At 47.1% G+C, this 16,453-nt stretch overlaps 1 protein-coding gene across 1 annotated transcript in view; it reads left to right on the plus strand.

Moving 5' to 3' along the window:
- The window catches only part of kndc1 (kinase non-catalytic C-lobe domain containing 1), a 199,415-nt gene that overhangs the window by 71,971 nt on the left and 110,991 nt on the right, over positions 1-16,453 (plus strand). The window contains exons 3-4 of the mRNA XM_084321925.1: positions 2,485-2,543; positions 9,394-9,540. Of these exons, the coding sequence (XP_084178051.1) occupies positions 2,485-2,543; positions 9,394-9,540 (206 nt within the window). The remainder of the gene's footprint in view (positions 1-2,484; positions 2,544-9,393; positions 9,541-16,453) is intronic.

A 16,453-nucleotide genomic window follows, 5' to 3' on the forward strand; every position in this document is an offset into this window, starting at 1 on the left:
AGCTGGGTTAGATTCAAGTTCCCAATAATGTTTTTAGCATTTTTTTGAGGCTTTATCCAACCAGCAACGGTTAAAATCTCCTAAAATTACAAGTTCATTTTTGTCATGAATAGAATTCATGGTGGAGACTAAACAGTTGAAGGAATCAGCAGGAGCTGAAGGGGGTCTATAGATGTTACCAATTGTTATATATTTGTTCTCGTGTAGGATTACCTTCACAAAAATACCCTCAAAATTAACAGGGACAACTGCAGGCATAATTAATTCAGCAGCCAGATCTGATGACACATAAGTGACTACACCACCACCTCTCGAATCTCTATCAGTTCTATATATGACAGAATTAGTTAGCTTGATTTCGTTGTTGGATATCTTGTTATTAAGCCAGGTTTCAGAAAGTGTAATTACATTGGGTTTATGCTGTTCCACCCACAGCCGCAATAGGTCAATTTTGTGTTTGAGACTCCTTATGTTCAAGTGTATAATTTTAAGTCCTTTTGTATTATCCATCTTGATCTTTAGTAATTGGGAGAATACCATCAATGACCCAATAAAACAGCATAGATCCAGGAACAATAGAGAGTTGAGCAAGTATAATGAACATGTCAGGACATAACAAGACAATACATAACAAGACAAGACATAACCAGATAGGACAAGACAAGACAAGACGAACAGACAAGACACAGACAGACAATATCAAAACAACAACAACCAACACAGAACCACCCAGCCCATTTAACCTTAACCCCATAGGTCCAAGGATTTTGGGTGAGTAGCCTAACGATAACCACAACTCCCTAGCCAAAAGATGAGAATATAGATGGGGGGGGGGGGGGGGGGGGGAGAGAGAAAGAGAGAGAGAGAGAGATCGGATGGACAATGATATCAGTGCATACAGAAATACATAGGTATATGTACAAATAGGTACACGCACATACATATGCACATGCACATACGCACACAGAAACATTCAACATGCATATATACACATACACACGCAACATGTACACAACATGCATACCTTCATACAAACATGCACACCTACATATGTGCATACATATCTTCTACGTGCATACAAATAATTCAAAAGACATATGAATTCTAAATGAAAGAAAAGGAAAATAACATAATAATATTAATTATTAATCAGTAAACCAACCAATCAATTCATTAACTAGTATAACCAATATTAATAGTAATCGAAATAATAATATATGAGAAGAAATAATATGAGAAGGAACATTAAAATAAAGTGGAAAAATAGGCAAAAGAATGTCTTGAGAAACTTAACTACAGTTGTCTGCAGGATCAACATCACAGAATGCAGTCCAGGTAGTCTTGGTAAGGACAGCGTGCTGCTGACGTCATCACCATGCGTCCATGTTTACATCGGCTGTGAAGCATGCTTCAAGTGTTTACAGTCGCTGGGGCAGTAACCCTGGTTACTGGGGCAGCATGCTGGATAGTCCGAAGATCATCCTGAGCATCGCGAACGATATTATCTTCACCACCACTCAGCCAGTATGTTGTGCGAGGATTCCTATAAAGGATGCCATCGATATAGAGTTTGTCAACAAAGAGCCGAGCATTCTTTCCGTTTTTCCTCGCCTCTGACAAGAACGGGTACAGCAGCCTCCGTCTGTTGCACTATGGCTGCACTATGGCTGCACTATACTGCACTATGGCTGCACTATACTGCACTATGGCTATGCTATGGCTGCACTATGGCTGCACTATGGATGCACTATGGCTGTGCTATGGCTGCGCTATGGCTGCACTATACTGCACTATGGCTGCACTATGGCTGCGCTATGGCTGCACTATGGCTGCACTATGGCTGTGCTATGGCTGCACTATGGCTGCACTATGGCTGCACTATGGCTGCACTATACTGCACTATGGCTGCACTATGGCTGCACTATGGCTGCGCTATGGCTGCACTATGGCTGTGCTATGGCTGCACTATGGCTGCACTATGGCTGCACTATGGCCTCTGATGTGCAGACAGCTACTCTACACTCTGTCCATATTTAGTATGCACGAGCTACATACTAGTCTGATCTGCATGCCGTCCATATTTAGTCTGCAAGAGATACATACTTCTCTGATTTGCATGCATCTTACTGCGGTTGGATGCTCGCAGGAACCGGCGCGGCAATAAGATCAATGTGTCAGATCAAAGGGACAAAATGCACTGTTGCATTTTGATCAATTCATTACACTGTATGTGTGTTGGTCTGTTCTTCATTACACTGTATGTGTGTTGGTCTGTTCTTCATTACACTGTATGTGTGTTGGTATGTTCTTCATTACACTGTATGTGTGTTGGTCTGTTCTTTGGAATGTAATCCCTTCACATAATGAGCCTCTTTGTTATGCTTAGTTTTTACATACTAAGTAGGGATTTAATTTTCATCACAGCCGAAGGTATATGGTGAACTAACATGTTTTTTTCTGTATTGTTTTCTATTTGACATGCAGATGATCCTGAAGGTTCCTTCGTGCCTCCGGAGTTCGACAACACAGGCAGTACCTTCGAGGTGAGTGAGTCCACCCCCCCCCCCCCCCCCCCCCCCCGCCCCCTGTCATCGTTCCCGGTAAATTATCTCTGTCCCTTCAGCCTTGTTTACTAGATTCACTTTAATCTCTTGAGTCACACTTCAGATACTATCTAATGTGGTGTGTCTCCTCTCTGAAAGCTGATGGATAATTTGGATTAAAGTATTAATTTACTCCTGAAAATAATTGGATTTCAATGGCTTTGGCTTCTCGCCAAAGAGAATAACGTTAAAATGAGATGGTCACACACCTGTCGTTGGTAACACTGTGTTCTCACTAAACCCCCCCCCCCCCCCCACACACACACACACACACACACACACACACACACACACACACACACACACACACACACACACACACACACACACACACACACACACACACACACACACACACACACACACACACACACACACACTATCTCGTGCTTTCCACAAGGTAAATATTGCACATGACGAATGTCATGACATAAGCAGAATAAGTGCAGAGGATAGAGTTCAGCTAACTGCAGCAACTATTTCAGTGCCCCATGGTGTGGGACACGGCCACTCACCGCATGTGTTCACCACATAAGTAACGGGGCCGTTTCCCCCTTCACTTTTGGAGCAATCAGCGCGTCTGGGGATTTAAACTGGATTTAAACATGTGCATGCGTGCATGCGTGTGTGCCGATTGCACTGAAGGTGGGAATAAAAACTGGCTGTCCCTGGAGTGCCGTGAACTTCATCCTAGCACTCAAACCAGTGGATTAAGTGGATTTACCAGTGTGCTCCTCTGCATGTCCGATCCCCAAATCCTGTTCAGGGATACGTGGCCGACGTGCAGGTGTCATCATGACAGGAAGATGTCATCATTAACATGCTGGCACGCACTGATGAGTTCCTCCAGTGGTCAGGGCTGGGAGGTGAAGCAAGCCAAGTGCGCCGTACTCCATGAGCGCCGCAGTGGAGGCAACCGCTGGTATAAGGCCAAGAACGACAAGCCCCCCCTCCTTTCTTGTAATGGGCCAACCCATCAAGGTGTATTCCCGTAATGAGACCTACCCATACCTTGGCCACAGGTTTAACATCGCTGGAGAGTGGGGGGAGCAGGTCGAGGAGCTCACTACAGAGTTTCTCCATCGTCTACACCTGATTGACCTGTCCCCCCCTCCCCGTCATCATGAAGTCCCCGTCATCATGAAGGCCAACATCACAACACCGCAGGAAGAGACTGTCGAACTGCACAGAGACTCTGCAAGGAGGGTTCTGCTTAGCATGAAGCAGTCTGAGATCAGGCAGCACTGGTGTGGACTCAGACTACAGGGAAAGCTAGCTTGTTTGGAGTTTGCTGACCACTCGGTCTCACACTCAGTGTTTAAGACTGTTGGTGAGGATGTTTTAAAATTTACCATCAAAGCAAGACTGCAGGTATTACCCACTCAATACAATCTGTCCACTTGGTATCCTCAAACCCACAGTCCATTCTGTTTAAACCATCAGGATTCACAACACCTAGAATCCATTGCACACATAACAAACGGATGTAATGCATACAAACACCTGTACATCGCTCGTCATGACCGTATTGTGGACATTGTGTCTGATGCGGTACGGAACATATCACCATCTCGTGCAGCAATGTACAAACATGCCAGAGTGAAACCAGAGTGGTTTGACCTTACCAACGATGTCTTTGCTAACATATGTTGTTTTTGTTGACACCAGCCACAGGGAGGTGCTGGTCATAGAAGTAGGCTGTACCTTTGATCTGTACATGGACCAGGCCTTCCGGGACAAGTATATCAAATACCAACCACTGCTCAGTGTGATGGCTGACCTTGGGTATAGGTGTAGATATAGTGTACTTGTATTCGGAAGTCTTGGCCATGTATACAAATGCACCATGACCGGTCTGAGAATTGCTGCAATGTCTAAAAGAAAAGCCAAACAAATTGCCAAATATTGCTCTGTCTCAGCTATTATTGGCAGCTTAGCCACGTGGAGAAGGAGGTGCTATGTGTACCCTTAAAGGGGAGATGAAGCATTGAACAATATGTGATCCTAGTTTGTGTGTTGTGTACCTTGTGTAAGACAGGGTCCTATAATAAAATGTGAAATCCTGCTTATTTGTCTGAAAAATCAAATATATTTTCCGTTTTCGCCATGGGCAGCGCCATTTTGTTGCTGACGTCACGGTGTTGGTTTGGTGTATACACTGCTGGTTAAGATAAGATAAGATAAGATATTCCTTTATTGATCCCCTTGGGGAAATTCAGGCATCATAGCAGCATGGGGGGAGGGGGGGAGGGGTACAGGTAGTAAAACAACACAGTATACAGGTAGTAAAAGACAACACAGGCAGTGTAAACAATTTGATCAATATGGTCAATATAATTTACTATCTGACTAGCTGAGGAATATTCACATTATTCACAGTGTCACATGAGGTGCAGTATGCAAGAGGTAGTGTTATAATAATTTACTATCTACTGAGTATACATTAATCAAAGTACCAGGGTAGTCTACTTTGTCCCCCTTGGGTTCCTATAAGTCCCAGGTCAATGTCTGGTAGCAGTCGCTGTCGCTGCCCCCTGTTGTGGGGCCTGGAGGCTGCTAGTCGCTGCCCACTGTTGTGGAGCCTGATGGCCGCTGGTATGAAGGACTGTCCGAGGCGGTTAGTTGAGTGTCGGGGGGGGATGAGTCTGTGGCTGAACGAGCTTCTCATCTTGACTAGCTCGTCGTAGAGGGGGTGGTAGGGGTTCTCCATGATGGCATCCAGCTTCCTTATCATCCCCCTCTCTACCATCACCTCAAGTCTAGGTAGCTCGACTCCCACCACGGAGCTAGCCTTCCTCACCAGCTTGTTGAGCTTGTTGGTGTCCCTTGAGTTGATGTAGCCTCCCCAGCATGCCACAGCATAGAAGAGGATGCTGGCCACAACAGACTGGTAAAAAGACTGCAGCAGTTTGTTGCACACATTGAAGGACCTGAGTCTCCTCAGGAAGAACAGCCTGCTCTGTCCCTTCCTGTAGAGGGCCTCTGTGTTGTCCGACCAGTCCAGTTTATTGTTCAGGTGTACCCCAAGGAACTTGTATGAGTCCACCATCTCCACATCCACCCCTCGGATGGAGATGGGAATCGGGGGGGGCCTCTTCTTGCCCCTCCGGAAGTCCACCACCAGCTCCTTGGTCTTACTGGTGTTGAGTTGGAGGTGGTTGCTGTCGCTCCACCCCACGAAGCTCTCCACCAGGGCTCTGTACTCCTCCTCATCATCGTCGGTGATGTAGCTTACGATGGAGGAGTCGTCTGAGAACTTCTGCAGGTGGCACCCGCTGGAGTTGCGGCAGAAGTCTGAGGTGTAGAGGGTGAAGAGGAAGGGTGACAGCACAGTTCCCTGGGGGGCGCCGGTGTTGCTCACCAGTACGTCAGACTGACTGTCCTTTAGTCTGACGTACTGTGGCCTCTCAGTGAGGTAGTCCTTGATCCAGGCCACCAAGCCGTGCTCCAGCTGCATCGCAGAGAGCTTCTCCGCTAGCAGTGACGGCTGGATGGTGTTGAAGGCGCTGGAGAAATCAAAGAACATGATCCTCACTGAGCTGCGCGGCTTCTCCAGGTGCGCGTACGCTCTGTGGAGCATGTAGATGATGGCATCCTCCACCCCGATGTTTGCCTGGTATGCAAACTGCAGGGGGTCGAGGGAGTCACGCACCAGGGGCTTGAGGTGTTGCAGGACCAGTCTCTCAAACGTCTTCATGACGTGTGACGTCAGAGCGACTGGCCTGTAGTCGTTGGGGGTGCTGGGACGTCCCTTCTTGGGCACCGGGACAATGCAGGAGGTCTTCCAGAGCTGGGGCACCCTCTCCAGCCTCAGGGAGAGGTTGAAAAGATGCTGGAGCGGTGCTGCCAGCTGCTCTGCACATACCTTGAGCACCCTGGGATTGGTGTTGTCCGGTCCTCTGGCCTTGTTTACATTAATTTTGGAGAGCTGCCTACTGACCTGACTGGTTGTGATCGTCAGGGTTGGGGGTGGTGGGCAGTCTGCTGGTGTTGGGGGTGGGGTGCCGTTGCTGATGGGTGTGGGGGGGTGGGGGGTGGGGGGGCTGCTTTGTAGGTGTGATCTGGTGCTGGTGTCGATGGGTGGGGGGAGGGGTGTGGGGAGGCCACTCTGGTCAAAGCGGTTGAAAAACGAGTTGAACTCGTTTGCACGCTCTGGAGGGCCCTCCACAGCTGTGCCCTGCTGTTTGAAACTAGCCTGCCTATAGTGAACATGGATTGTCGGGTCAGTCAGTAAATAAAATGTTGCCTACAAAACAACGGGACCGCGGTGGTTCTTTTTGTATTGCTCCTGGCTGTTCAAACTAATTTTACAGTGTGAAAGAGAGGAACGTTGGTTCATTTCCACAAACTACCAGTGAAAAAAACAGTGTTGTTGGCACGTTGGCTCAGGCTGGCTGCACTCAGGCGGCACGATCAGCCTGTTGGACAGGGAATGAAGATCTGCAGCGAACACTTCATTGCCTCGGATTATGTTGTTGGGGGTGGGAGGTTTGTCCAGAAGACCACTAATCAGCTGAAGCCTGATGCGGTTCCCTCGGTCTTCGACACACATACCGGCGCAGGCAGTTCAGCGTCGCGGAGCATTTAGCCTGCTGGCTACCTAGCTCCACTTCAACCAGCGTCGGGAGCTCCAGCAGCTTGTCGATGTGCTAATAGCCTCAGCAAGCTAACGTTAGCTGGCTCCAGCAGCTTGTCGATGTGCTGGTAGCCTCAGCAAGCTAACGTTAGCTGGCTCCAGCAGCTTGTCGATGTGCTGGTAGCCTCAGCAAGCTAACGTTAGCTGGCTCCAGCAGCTTGTCGATGTGCTAATAGCCTCAGCAAGCTAATGTTAGCTGGCTCCAGCAGATTGTCGATGTGCTGGTAGCCTCGGCAAGCTAACGTTAGCTGGCTCCAGCAGCTTGTCGATGTGCTGGTAGCCTCAGCAAGTTAACGTTAGCTGGCTCCAGCAGCTTGTCGATGTGCTGGTAGCCTCAGCAAGCTAACGTTAGCTGGCTCCAGCAGCTTGTCGACAGGCTATTAGCACATCGACAAGCTGCTGGAGCCAGCTAACGTTAGCTTGCTGAGGCTACCAGCACATCGACAAGCTGCTGGAGCCAGCTAACGTTAGCTTGCTGAGGCTATTAGCACATCAACAAGCTGCTGGAGCTCCTGACGCTGGTTGAAGTGGAGCTAGGTAGCCAGCAGGCTAAATGCTCCGCGACGCTGAACTGCCTTCGCCGGTCTGTCTGTCGAAGACCGAGGGAACCGCATCGGGCTTCAGCTGATTAGTGGTCTTCTGGACAAACCTCCCACCCCCAACAACATAATCCGAGGCAATGAAGTGTTCGCTGCAGATCTTCATTCCCTGTCCAACAGGCTGATCGCGCCGCCTGAGTGCAGCCAGCCTGAGCCAACGTGCCAACAACACTGTTTTTTTCACTGGTAGTTTGTGGAAATGAACCAACTTTCCTCTCTCTTTCACATGGTAAAATTTGTTTGAACAGCCAGGAGCAATACAAAAAGAACCACGCGGTCCCGTTGTTTTGTAGGCAACATTTTATTTACTGACTGACCCGACAATCCATGTTCACTATAGGCAGCTAACCAGCAGTGTATACACCAAACCAACACCGTGACGTCAGCAACAAAATGGCGCCACCCATGTTCATAAATGCTACATAAATGGACATACGTGGGGGCACGTCGTCCTAGTCTCACCGTGGGATTCTTCTTCATTACTGTCTTGATAGCCTTGTGATTTATCCTCTATTCCAAACTGAAACCATGCCAGCTGAGTTCACTGTATATGCAGGTTAAATAGTGTATGTGTTGAAGTCTGACCCGCTAAATGATCGTGTTCTAACTTCTCCCAACGGTTAGTGCCACAAGTGGAGCTGCGATGAAATGTAAACCTTAAAGGTGCTGTAAGTGGTGTTTTTCTGTTTGTTAAAATAGTGTTAAAAATAGTGTTAAAGGTGTTTGGTCAGTAACAACAATCTCCCAGTCCCTGCTGCTCTGTAGTAAACAGAAAATATTATTTGCCGGTATTCCTTCCCACTTTATCCAACCAGGAGAGAGAACTCTGCACACTGCAAAAACAAACAAACAAAAACAAAAATACAAAAAATGAAATGTGAAATCTAATAAAGTTGGTTTGGCGTTTCAGCAATTAGATCTCATCACCGGCTCTTTAAATCCTCAGCATCGCCGCAGAGTGTTCATGCACAACAGAAGGAGAGGGATGTTGTTTATGTCTGGCAGCAAAGTGGTGGACCCTGTGGTTTCATGACGGTGACTGATTGGCTCCCCCGGACGGCATAATGTCGGGTTGGCATCGCAGCTGCGTCCGTTTAGATAGGCACAGACGAGTTTGGAGTTTGGATAATCATTGCATGGTAGTTTAGGCTGTGTGTATGTTGCTGGCGTGTGTGGGTAGAGAGAGAGAGGGTAGTTCTGGGACGCTAGGACTAGTTTGTTGAGTCTACCAGTGGTGTTGTGGGCCTAACTCAACAAAACATCTGTCATGGGAGGCACCCCCGTGATAACCCCAATGACATACCTACCGACCTGCTGCCCACCCATACTCTTTCACATCTCCACTAGGTAATTACATGTGTGCTCACCCTAGTACCAGTATAATTACATCACATCTATCTGTGTATTAGTACATCGGTTTTGTATTCCAGAAGAATGTGAGTTTACTACGAACAAGCCCTGTTTGCTAGTAGTGCCTTTCCTCCAGGACTGATGTTGTGGGTTCATATGAGGTCACTAGTGTTTTTTTGTTGTTGTGTCTGACTCTGGACTCCAGGGTCACGTCTACTCTCTTGGCTCTACGCTGTCTGCTGCGCTGGACTTTGTCATCGAGCCAGAGCTGGAGGCAGAACTGGGGGAGGAGGCCCAGAGACTGCTGGAGCAGATGCAGCAGGAGAGACCCGAGGACAGGCCACCCGCTCAGGTGAGACACTGGGGGGCACGCAGTGAGTCTATGACTGGCAGGTCGCCGGATCGATCCCCGCCACCAGCTGTTAAAAAAGTCTGGTCAGGAGAGGTCTCCCATCTAGCATTTAGCAAGGCACTGAGTCCTCATCTGCAGCATTGGAGTTGCTCAGTGGCCAACAGCGCAAGACTCACTGGGCCACTCCCATGTGTGTCTGTGGAACTGGGACCGTGCTAACAGAGTTACCACTCCACTCCACTAGGTATTATTCTGAGTTTGGCTTTAGTGGCATGGTAATATTTCTGAGGTAGTTTGTGTTAGTATCAGAAAGTAGTGTGTGAAGTAACCTGAGTCACCGAGCATGTAAGACGTGCTTTTCGCCGCTCCACCGTTTTGTGACAAACTTCAATTATAAATAGTCCTTCAACAACGTTTTTTCTTTGGACACTGGACAACGTATGTTCATTTACCAGTCAGGCAGACTTTTCGACACTTTAAATCGTCCATGGGTCCTGTTAAACCCAAATTAAGGACGACGCGTGCAGGACAACAAACAATCTTTGATCAGCCACCCGGGCCACCCCCACCGCACTAACATGGCCAGCGGCAGCGCCTTTGATCTAGGGGCCTTACAATCAATGCTGAACTCGCTGAAGGAAGATATTTGTGGCAGAATTGACTCATCTGCAACTAACCTGAGAGCTGAAATCCTTGCAGTGCGCACGGAGCTGGTGAATATTACCGAACCATTGCTGCTGAAAATAAATGAACACGGGCAAACTAGTTGGAACGTGTGACGAGCGACCACAGTGACCAGCTCTCCTCGCTTGACTCCACTGTTAAGGAGCTCACGTCACAGGTGAAATTACTAACCGACAAATGTGAGGACCTAGAGGGGAGATCGAGGAGGAACAACCTTCGACTCGTGGGGATACCTGAGGGCTCGGAGTCTCCGCGGCCAACGGAATTCATCAGCCGCCTACTCAAGAACCTACTGGGCCTGGATGATGAGCCCCTACTCGACAGAGCCCATCGCACTTTGCGGGCTAAACCCAAAGAGGGAGAGACGCCTCGTCCGCTCATCATCAGGGTCCACTTCTTTCATCTCCGGAACGAAATCCTACGTCGGGCCAGCGCGACCTCCCGTGACACCCCTCTACTCTTCAAAGGCAAAAGGCTCTCTATTTTCCCTGATTACACCGTCGCTGTTTCCAAGAAGAGGGCTGCGTTTGGAGGAGTGAAACGTGAACTCCATGCCTGTCCTGGTATCAAGTTTGGGCTGATGTTTCCTGCGGTTCTGAAAATCACTCTGCCGAGTGGTTCAACGCACACGTTTGAAGACCCGGCCGCCGCCTCGACTTTCATAAACACTAAACTCAGAAAAGCGGTTCCCCAGACTGTAACCATCAGCTGAACGGCAAGTTCATAATTCATGTCCATATGACTGAGCATATACAGACTATTTCATTTTGGGACTACGATATTTCACAATATTAACATTTGTCACTTAATCACGGAAGGGGTGGTGTTTATCTTTAGAGTTAGTAATAGTGGGTTATGCGCGCGTCCAATTTGAGGAGACGCATCAGCATGGGAGGGAGGGGGAGGGGGGAGGGAAGGGTTTGTTTACATTTACAGTTTTTTTTGTGCGATGTTTATACTGTTGTTGTTTTTTCTATGACTTGGCCACTGCACATAAAAAATACTATTAGGACATACTTTTCGATGTTACTCATTGTACACTCAACACCAGTCTATGACTTGAGGCTACGTTTAGACGGAGAGAGTCTGAACAGAAACCGCAAAAGTCGTCTTGCAGTTTCACTTTTAATTTTGCGTTTAGACGAGCGTTTTGGGGTGGAATTCTCCGTGCAGACGAGGCTGTAACGACGGAGCCCCGCTGTCACACGATTGGCGCATATGTCACATGACGTGCTGTGAAGACCCGCCCTACTCTGCCTCTGATTCGCAGACTGTGGATGGGGAATGTGATTGGACCAAAGCAGAGTCACTCACAGACAGATTCTTGTGTATTTAACCCTTTCACTGCCACACGACAGCCGGTTGTGTGATAGTAAAGGGTTAACCTTCTGTCGTGTGGCAGTGAAATGGTTAAAAGTACTGCCAATGTAGCCTTCATGTGATCGCCATGGATAGAATCAGACATGCTTTGTTTACGCTTCTAGGCTACTGGCGGCGCTGGCGCATGCCTGTGATGTAAGCAGTACGCGCGACCAGAGCCGTGACAACCCTTTCGTCATCGTTTTATGCGGTTTGACAGTTTAGATGAGAGCGCGAAGGTTTACCGTTTCTATGAATTCCACCCTGGAAGGTAGCCTCACTTTTTTGCGGTTTCACCCCGTAAAAACGCTGTTTCCGTATAAACGAAAGGCACATCCGAAAAAGTATTTTTGCGGATTCACCTGCTAGCGTTTCCGTCTAAACGGGGCCTCAACCTAAAACCTCACAGCAGATTGGAGGAGTGGTCAAATTTACTAGTTGGAATTGTAAGGGCTTAAATCAGCCAATCAAACGTAGTAAAGTACTGGGGCATCTTCAGAATTTGGGGATTCATATAGCTTTCCTTCAGGAAACTCATTTCAAGCTATCTGATTATACCAGACTACGTAAACGATGAGTTGGACAAGTGTACCACTCATCATTTCAGAGCAGAGCTAGAGGTGTGGCAATTTTAATCCACAAATCAATAAATTTTATTTGCTCAGATGTTCTCTCTGACCCAAATGGTAGATTTGTGCTGGTAACTGGAAAGCTCTGTGGCACCCCAGTGATTATGCTTAATATCTACGGCCCCAACTGGGACAATAGCTCATTTTTTAGATCTGTGTTCTCTTCGATACCTGACCTCTCCACACATTATCTGATATTAGGAGGGGACTTCAATTGTTGGCTTAATCCATCATTGGATCGCTCATCTACCAGAAATGCAGTACTTTCAAGCTCTGCTAAAACCATTCAATCTTTTATGGAAGAGTTTTCACTTTCAGACCCTTGGCGTTTTCACAACCCATCTAGCAGAGCATACTCATTCTTCTCTCATGTTCATCACACCTTCACTCGTATTGATTATTTCTTGATTGACAATCGGCTCATCTCATCAGTATTATCTTGCTCATATGATACTATTGTCATATCGGACCACTCTCCAGTTCTAATGGAACTGCAAATTAGGGGATGTGATAACACCCGACCACCCTGGCGACTGAATACTAGTTTGTTATCGAACGAAGATTTTGTTACTTTTATTTCCAAGCAGATAGATTTTTTTTTGGATATCAATAAGACGCCTGGGATCTCAGCTTCCTTACTATGGGAGACACTGAAGGCATACTTAAGGGGGGAAATTATTTCTTACTGCACTTATGAGACTAGAGCCAGAAAGAAGAAATTAGATAATTTAACCAAACAGATCACTCAGATTGACAACGTTTACTCTATCGCTCCATCACCTGATTTATATAAGGAACGCCTATTGTTACAAGCAGAATTCGATACTCTGACTACCACCCATACCGAAAAATTACTATTCAAATCCAGATACAATTACTATGAACACGGAGATAAGGCGAATAAACTATTAGCTCATCAATTAAGACAGGCATCAGCTTCGCATCAAATACCACAAATCCAAACTTCAACAGGCAGAACTACAGATCCCAAAGAAATTAATGAACAATTTAAAAACTTCTACTCATCTCTCTATGCTGCAGAACAACCCACTGACCCGTCTGCCTTTAGCAACTTTTTTGACTCTCTTGATATTCCTAAAGTTGACTCCGACTCAGCGGTGAAACTGGAGGAGCCTATCACAATAGAGGAGATTGAAGAGGCTGCTCACAACATGCAGGCAGGTAAATGCCCAGGCCCTGATGGTTACCCAATCGAATTCTATAGGAAGTTTTTTGGCAAATTGGCGCCACTTCTTATTGATATGTACAATGAATCCTTCTGCTGTTTTAAATTGCCCCATACACTTACTCAGGCCACAATTTCCTTAATCTTGAAGAAGAACAGAGACCCTCTCCTATGTGGGAGCTTCCGTCCTATAAGTTTGCTATCCGTGGATTTAAAGCTTCTTTCCAAACTACTATCTATGCGCTTAGAATCGGTACTACCCTCTATTATTTCCCCAGATCAGACTGGATTCATAAAAAAAATTTACTCTTCTTTTAACACTAGACTGCTTCTTAATATCATGTATAATCCCTTTTCTTCCTCAATATCAGAAGCTGTGATCTCACTAGATGCCGAGAAGGCTTTTGACCGGGTGGAGTGGAGCTACCTATTCTACACCATGGAGAGATTTGGCTTGGGTAAAACATTTATCACCTGGGTGAAACTGCTTTATACCTCCCCTATAGCCTCAGTCAGAACCAACAACACACATTCTGAATATTTCCCTCTCTTTCGCTCTACTCGGCAAGGCTGCAATTTAAGTCCCTTATTATTTAATATTGCAATAGAACCATTGGCCATTGCTCTCAGATCAAATCCTAACATAACTGGTATTCATAGGTTTGGCATCGAACAGAAGACTTCACTTTATGCGGATGACTTGCTTTTATATGTATCGAATCTCTCTGTCTCTATTCCAGCTGCCCTTGATGTTTTCAGTTCATTCGGTGAAATATCAGGATATAAACTAAACTTAGATAAAAGTTTAAAATGTCCCCACTTGGCTTCACATATCTTGGCATTCGTTTCACAGACAAATTTAAGGATTTATTTAAATTTAACTTCTCCCCTTTGTTAAGCAAACTGCATAAAGACTTTGAACGATGGTCGCTATTACTGTGCTGTATCCAACCAACTTACTACTTATCTCTTACAGAATGACCTCCTAGACCCTAATCAGTCAGGCTTCAGGACTGGTCACTCCACAGAGACAGCCCTCATTGCGGTCACAGAGGCACTTCACTTAGCAAAAGCGAAAGGCCTCTCCTCTGTCCTGATTCTCCTAGATCTATCTGCAGCCTTCGACACAGTCAACCACCAGATCCTCCTTGCGGCCCTCGCAGGAATGGGAGTGGCTGGCTCTGCGCTGACATGGCTGTCATCATACCTCAATGACCGCTCCTACCAAGTGTCATGGAGAGGGACCCTGTCGGCCACCCGCCCCCTGCGGACGGGTGTCCCCCAGGGCTCGGTTTTAGGACCCCTTCTCTTCTCCCTCTACACTAAATCACTGGGTAACATTATCACGTCTCATGGCTTCTCCTACCATTGTTATGCCGACGATACTCAACTCTTCCTCTCCTTCCCTCCCTCAGATATCCACGTCTCTGTGCGGATCTCGGCCTGTCTGTCCGACATCTCAGCCTGGATGACGTCCAACCACCTCAAACTGAACCTAAGCAAAACAGAATTGCTCCACCTGCCGGCCAAATCCTCCCCCCTAACCGACCTTTCAATCACAGTCGAGAATGCAGCTGTGACTGCGTCCCCGACCGCCAAGAACCTTGGTGTTGTCCTCGACGACCAGTTGAACTTCTCTGCTCACATCGCAGCGACGACCAGAACCTGCCGATTCCTCCTGAGCAATGTCAGAAGGATACGCCCCTTCCTGACAAAAGAAGCCACCCAACTCCTCGTCCAATCAACAGTCATCTCCCGCCTCGACTACTGCAATGCACTGCTCGCTGGCCTCCTGGCCACTGCCACTAAGCCTCTTCAACTCATTCAGAACGCAGCGGCCCGCCTGATCTCAAACCTACCGAAGTCGGCCCACGTCACCCCACTTCTTAGGGACCTGCACTGGCTCCCCATTGCTGCACGAATCCGCTTCAAGGCCCTCGACCTAGCATACCGTGCGGCAAAGGGAACCGCTCCCGCCTACCTCCGGTCAATGGTCTCTAACTACACACCCTCAAGACCCCTACGCTCTGCATCTTCTGGCCGCCTCAGACCTACTCCTATCCAAGCTCCGGGAGGGTCATCAAAGAGAAGTCGCCTATTCTCAGTCCTTGCCCCACAATGGTGGAATGAACTACCCACCCCAGTTAGGACAGCCGAATCACGTCCAATCTTTCGCCGTCGACTAAAGACGCACTTCTTCAACCATTATCTGAATTAAAAAAAAAAAAAAAAAAAAATCTAACCCTAACTAACCGTACTGTCATGCACTTGTCCTAATAAACTAACCTACACTGTAGCACTCAACACTTTGATGAACATTGTTGCTCAGCTGATAGAGTTGTGCCCTTCCTGATGGCTTGTCGTACAGAACTTGTAAGTCGCTTTGGATAAAAGCGTCAGCTAAATGACTAAATGTAAATGTAAATGTATTACCCCTGTCCTTAACGGCACGAGTCAACTCAGTTAAAATGAACTCCCTGCCAAAATTCTCATACCTTTTTCAATGTTTACCCATCTTTCTCACACAAGCATTCTTCCAGAAAATTGACAGTTTGGTGTCGCAGTTCATCTGGAATAGGAGAGTCCCTAGGCTCGGTAAAGCCCTCCTACAAAGACCAAAGCCTCTGGGAGGGATGGCTCTGCCCAATTTTAAATTCTATTATTGGGCAGCCAACTTTAGAGCACTACAACATTGGGCAAGGTTTGAAGACACACCTTCATCCCCTGTATGGTTGCTTTTGGAATCCTCTTCTTCCAGCCCTGCCTCACTGGCTGCTCTGGCTCATGCACCTCTACCTTTTCCCACCTCTCCCTACTCTAAAAATATCATTGTCAAATCAACACTCAGGATATGGAATCAGTTCAGATGACATTTTGGTTTACAATCTTTTTCTTTACTAGCTCCAATTACAGCTAACCCTGTTTCCCCCCCCCCCCTCTGTGATGGATAGAGCTTTTCTCTCCTGGTCCCCTCTTGGTATTAGAACGTTCAGTGATTTATATATAGAAAATATTTTTGCATCATTTGAACAACTGTCTGACAAGTTTTCTCTTT

The sequence above is a fragment of the Notolepis coatsorum genome, assembly GCF_963971535.1.
Source record: "Notolepis coatsorum genome assembly, chromosome: 9".
In the NCBI taxonomy this organism is placed as follows: Eukaryota; Metazoa; Chordata; class Actinopteri; order Aulopiformes; family Paralepididae; genus Notolepis; species Notolepis coatsorum.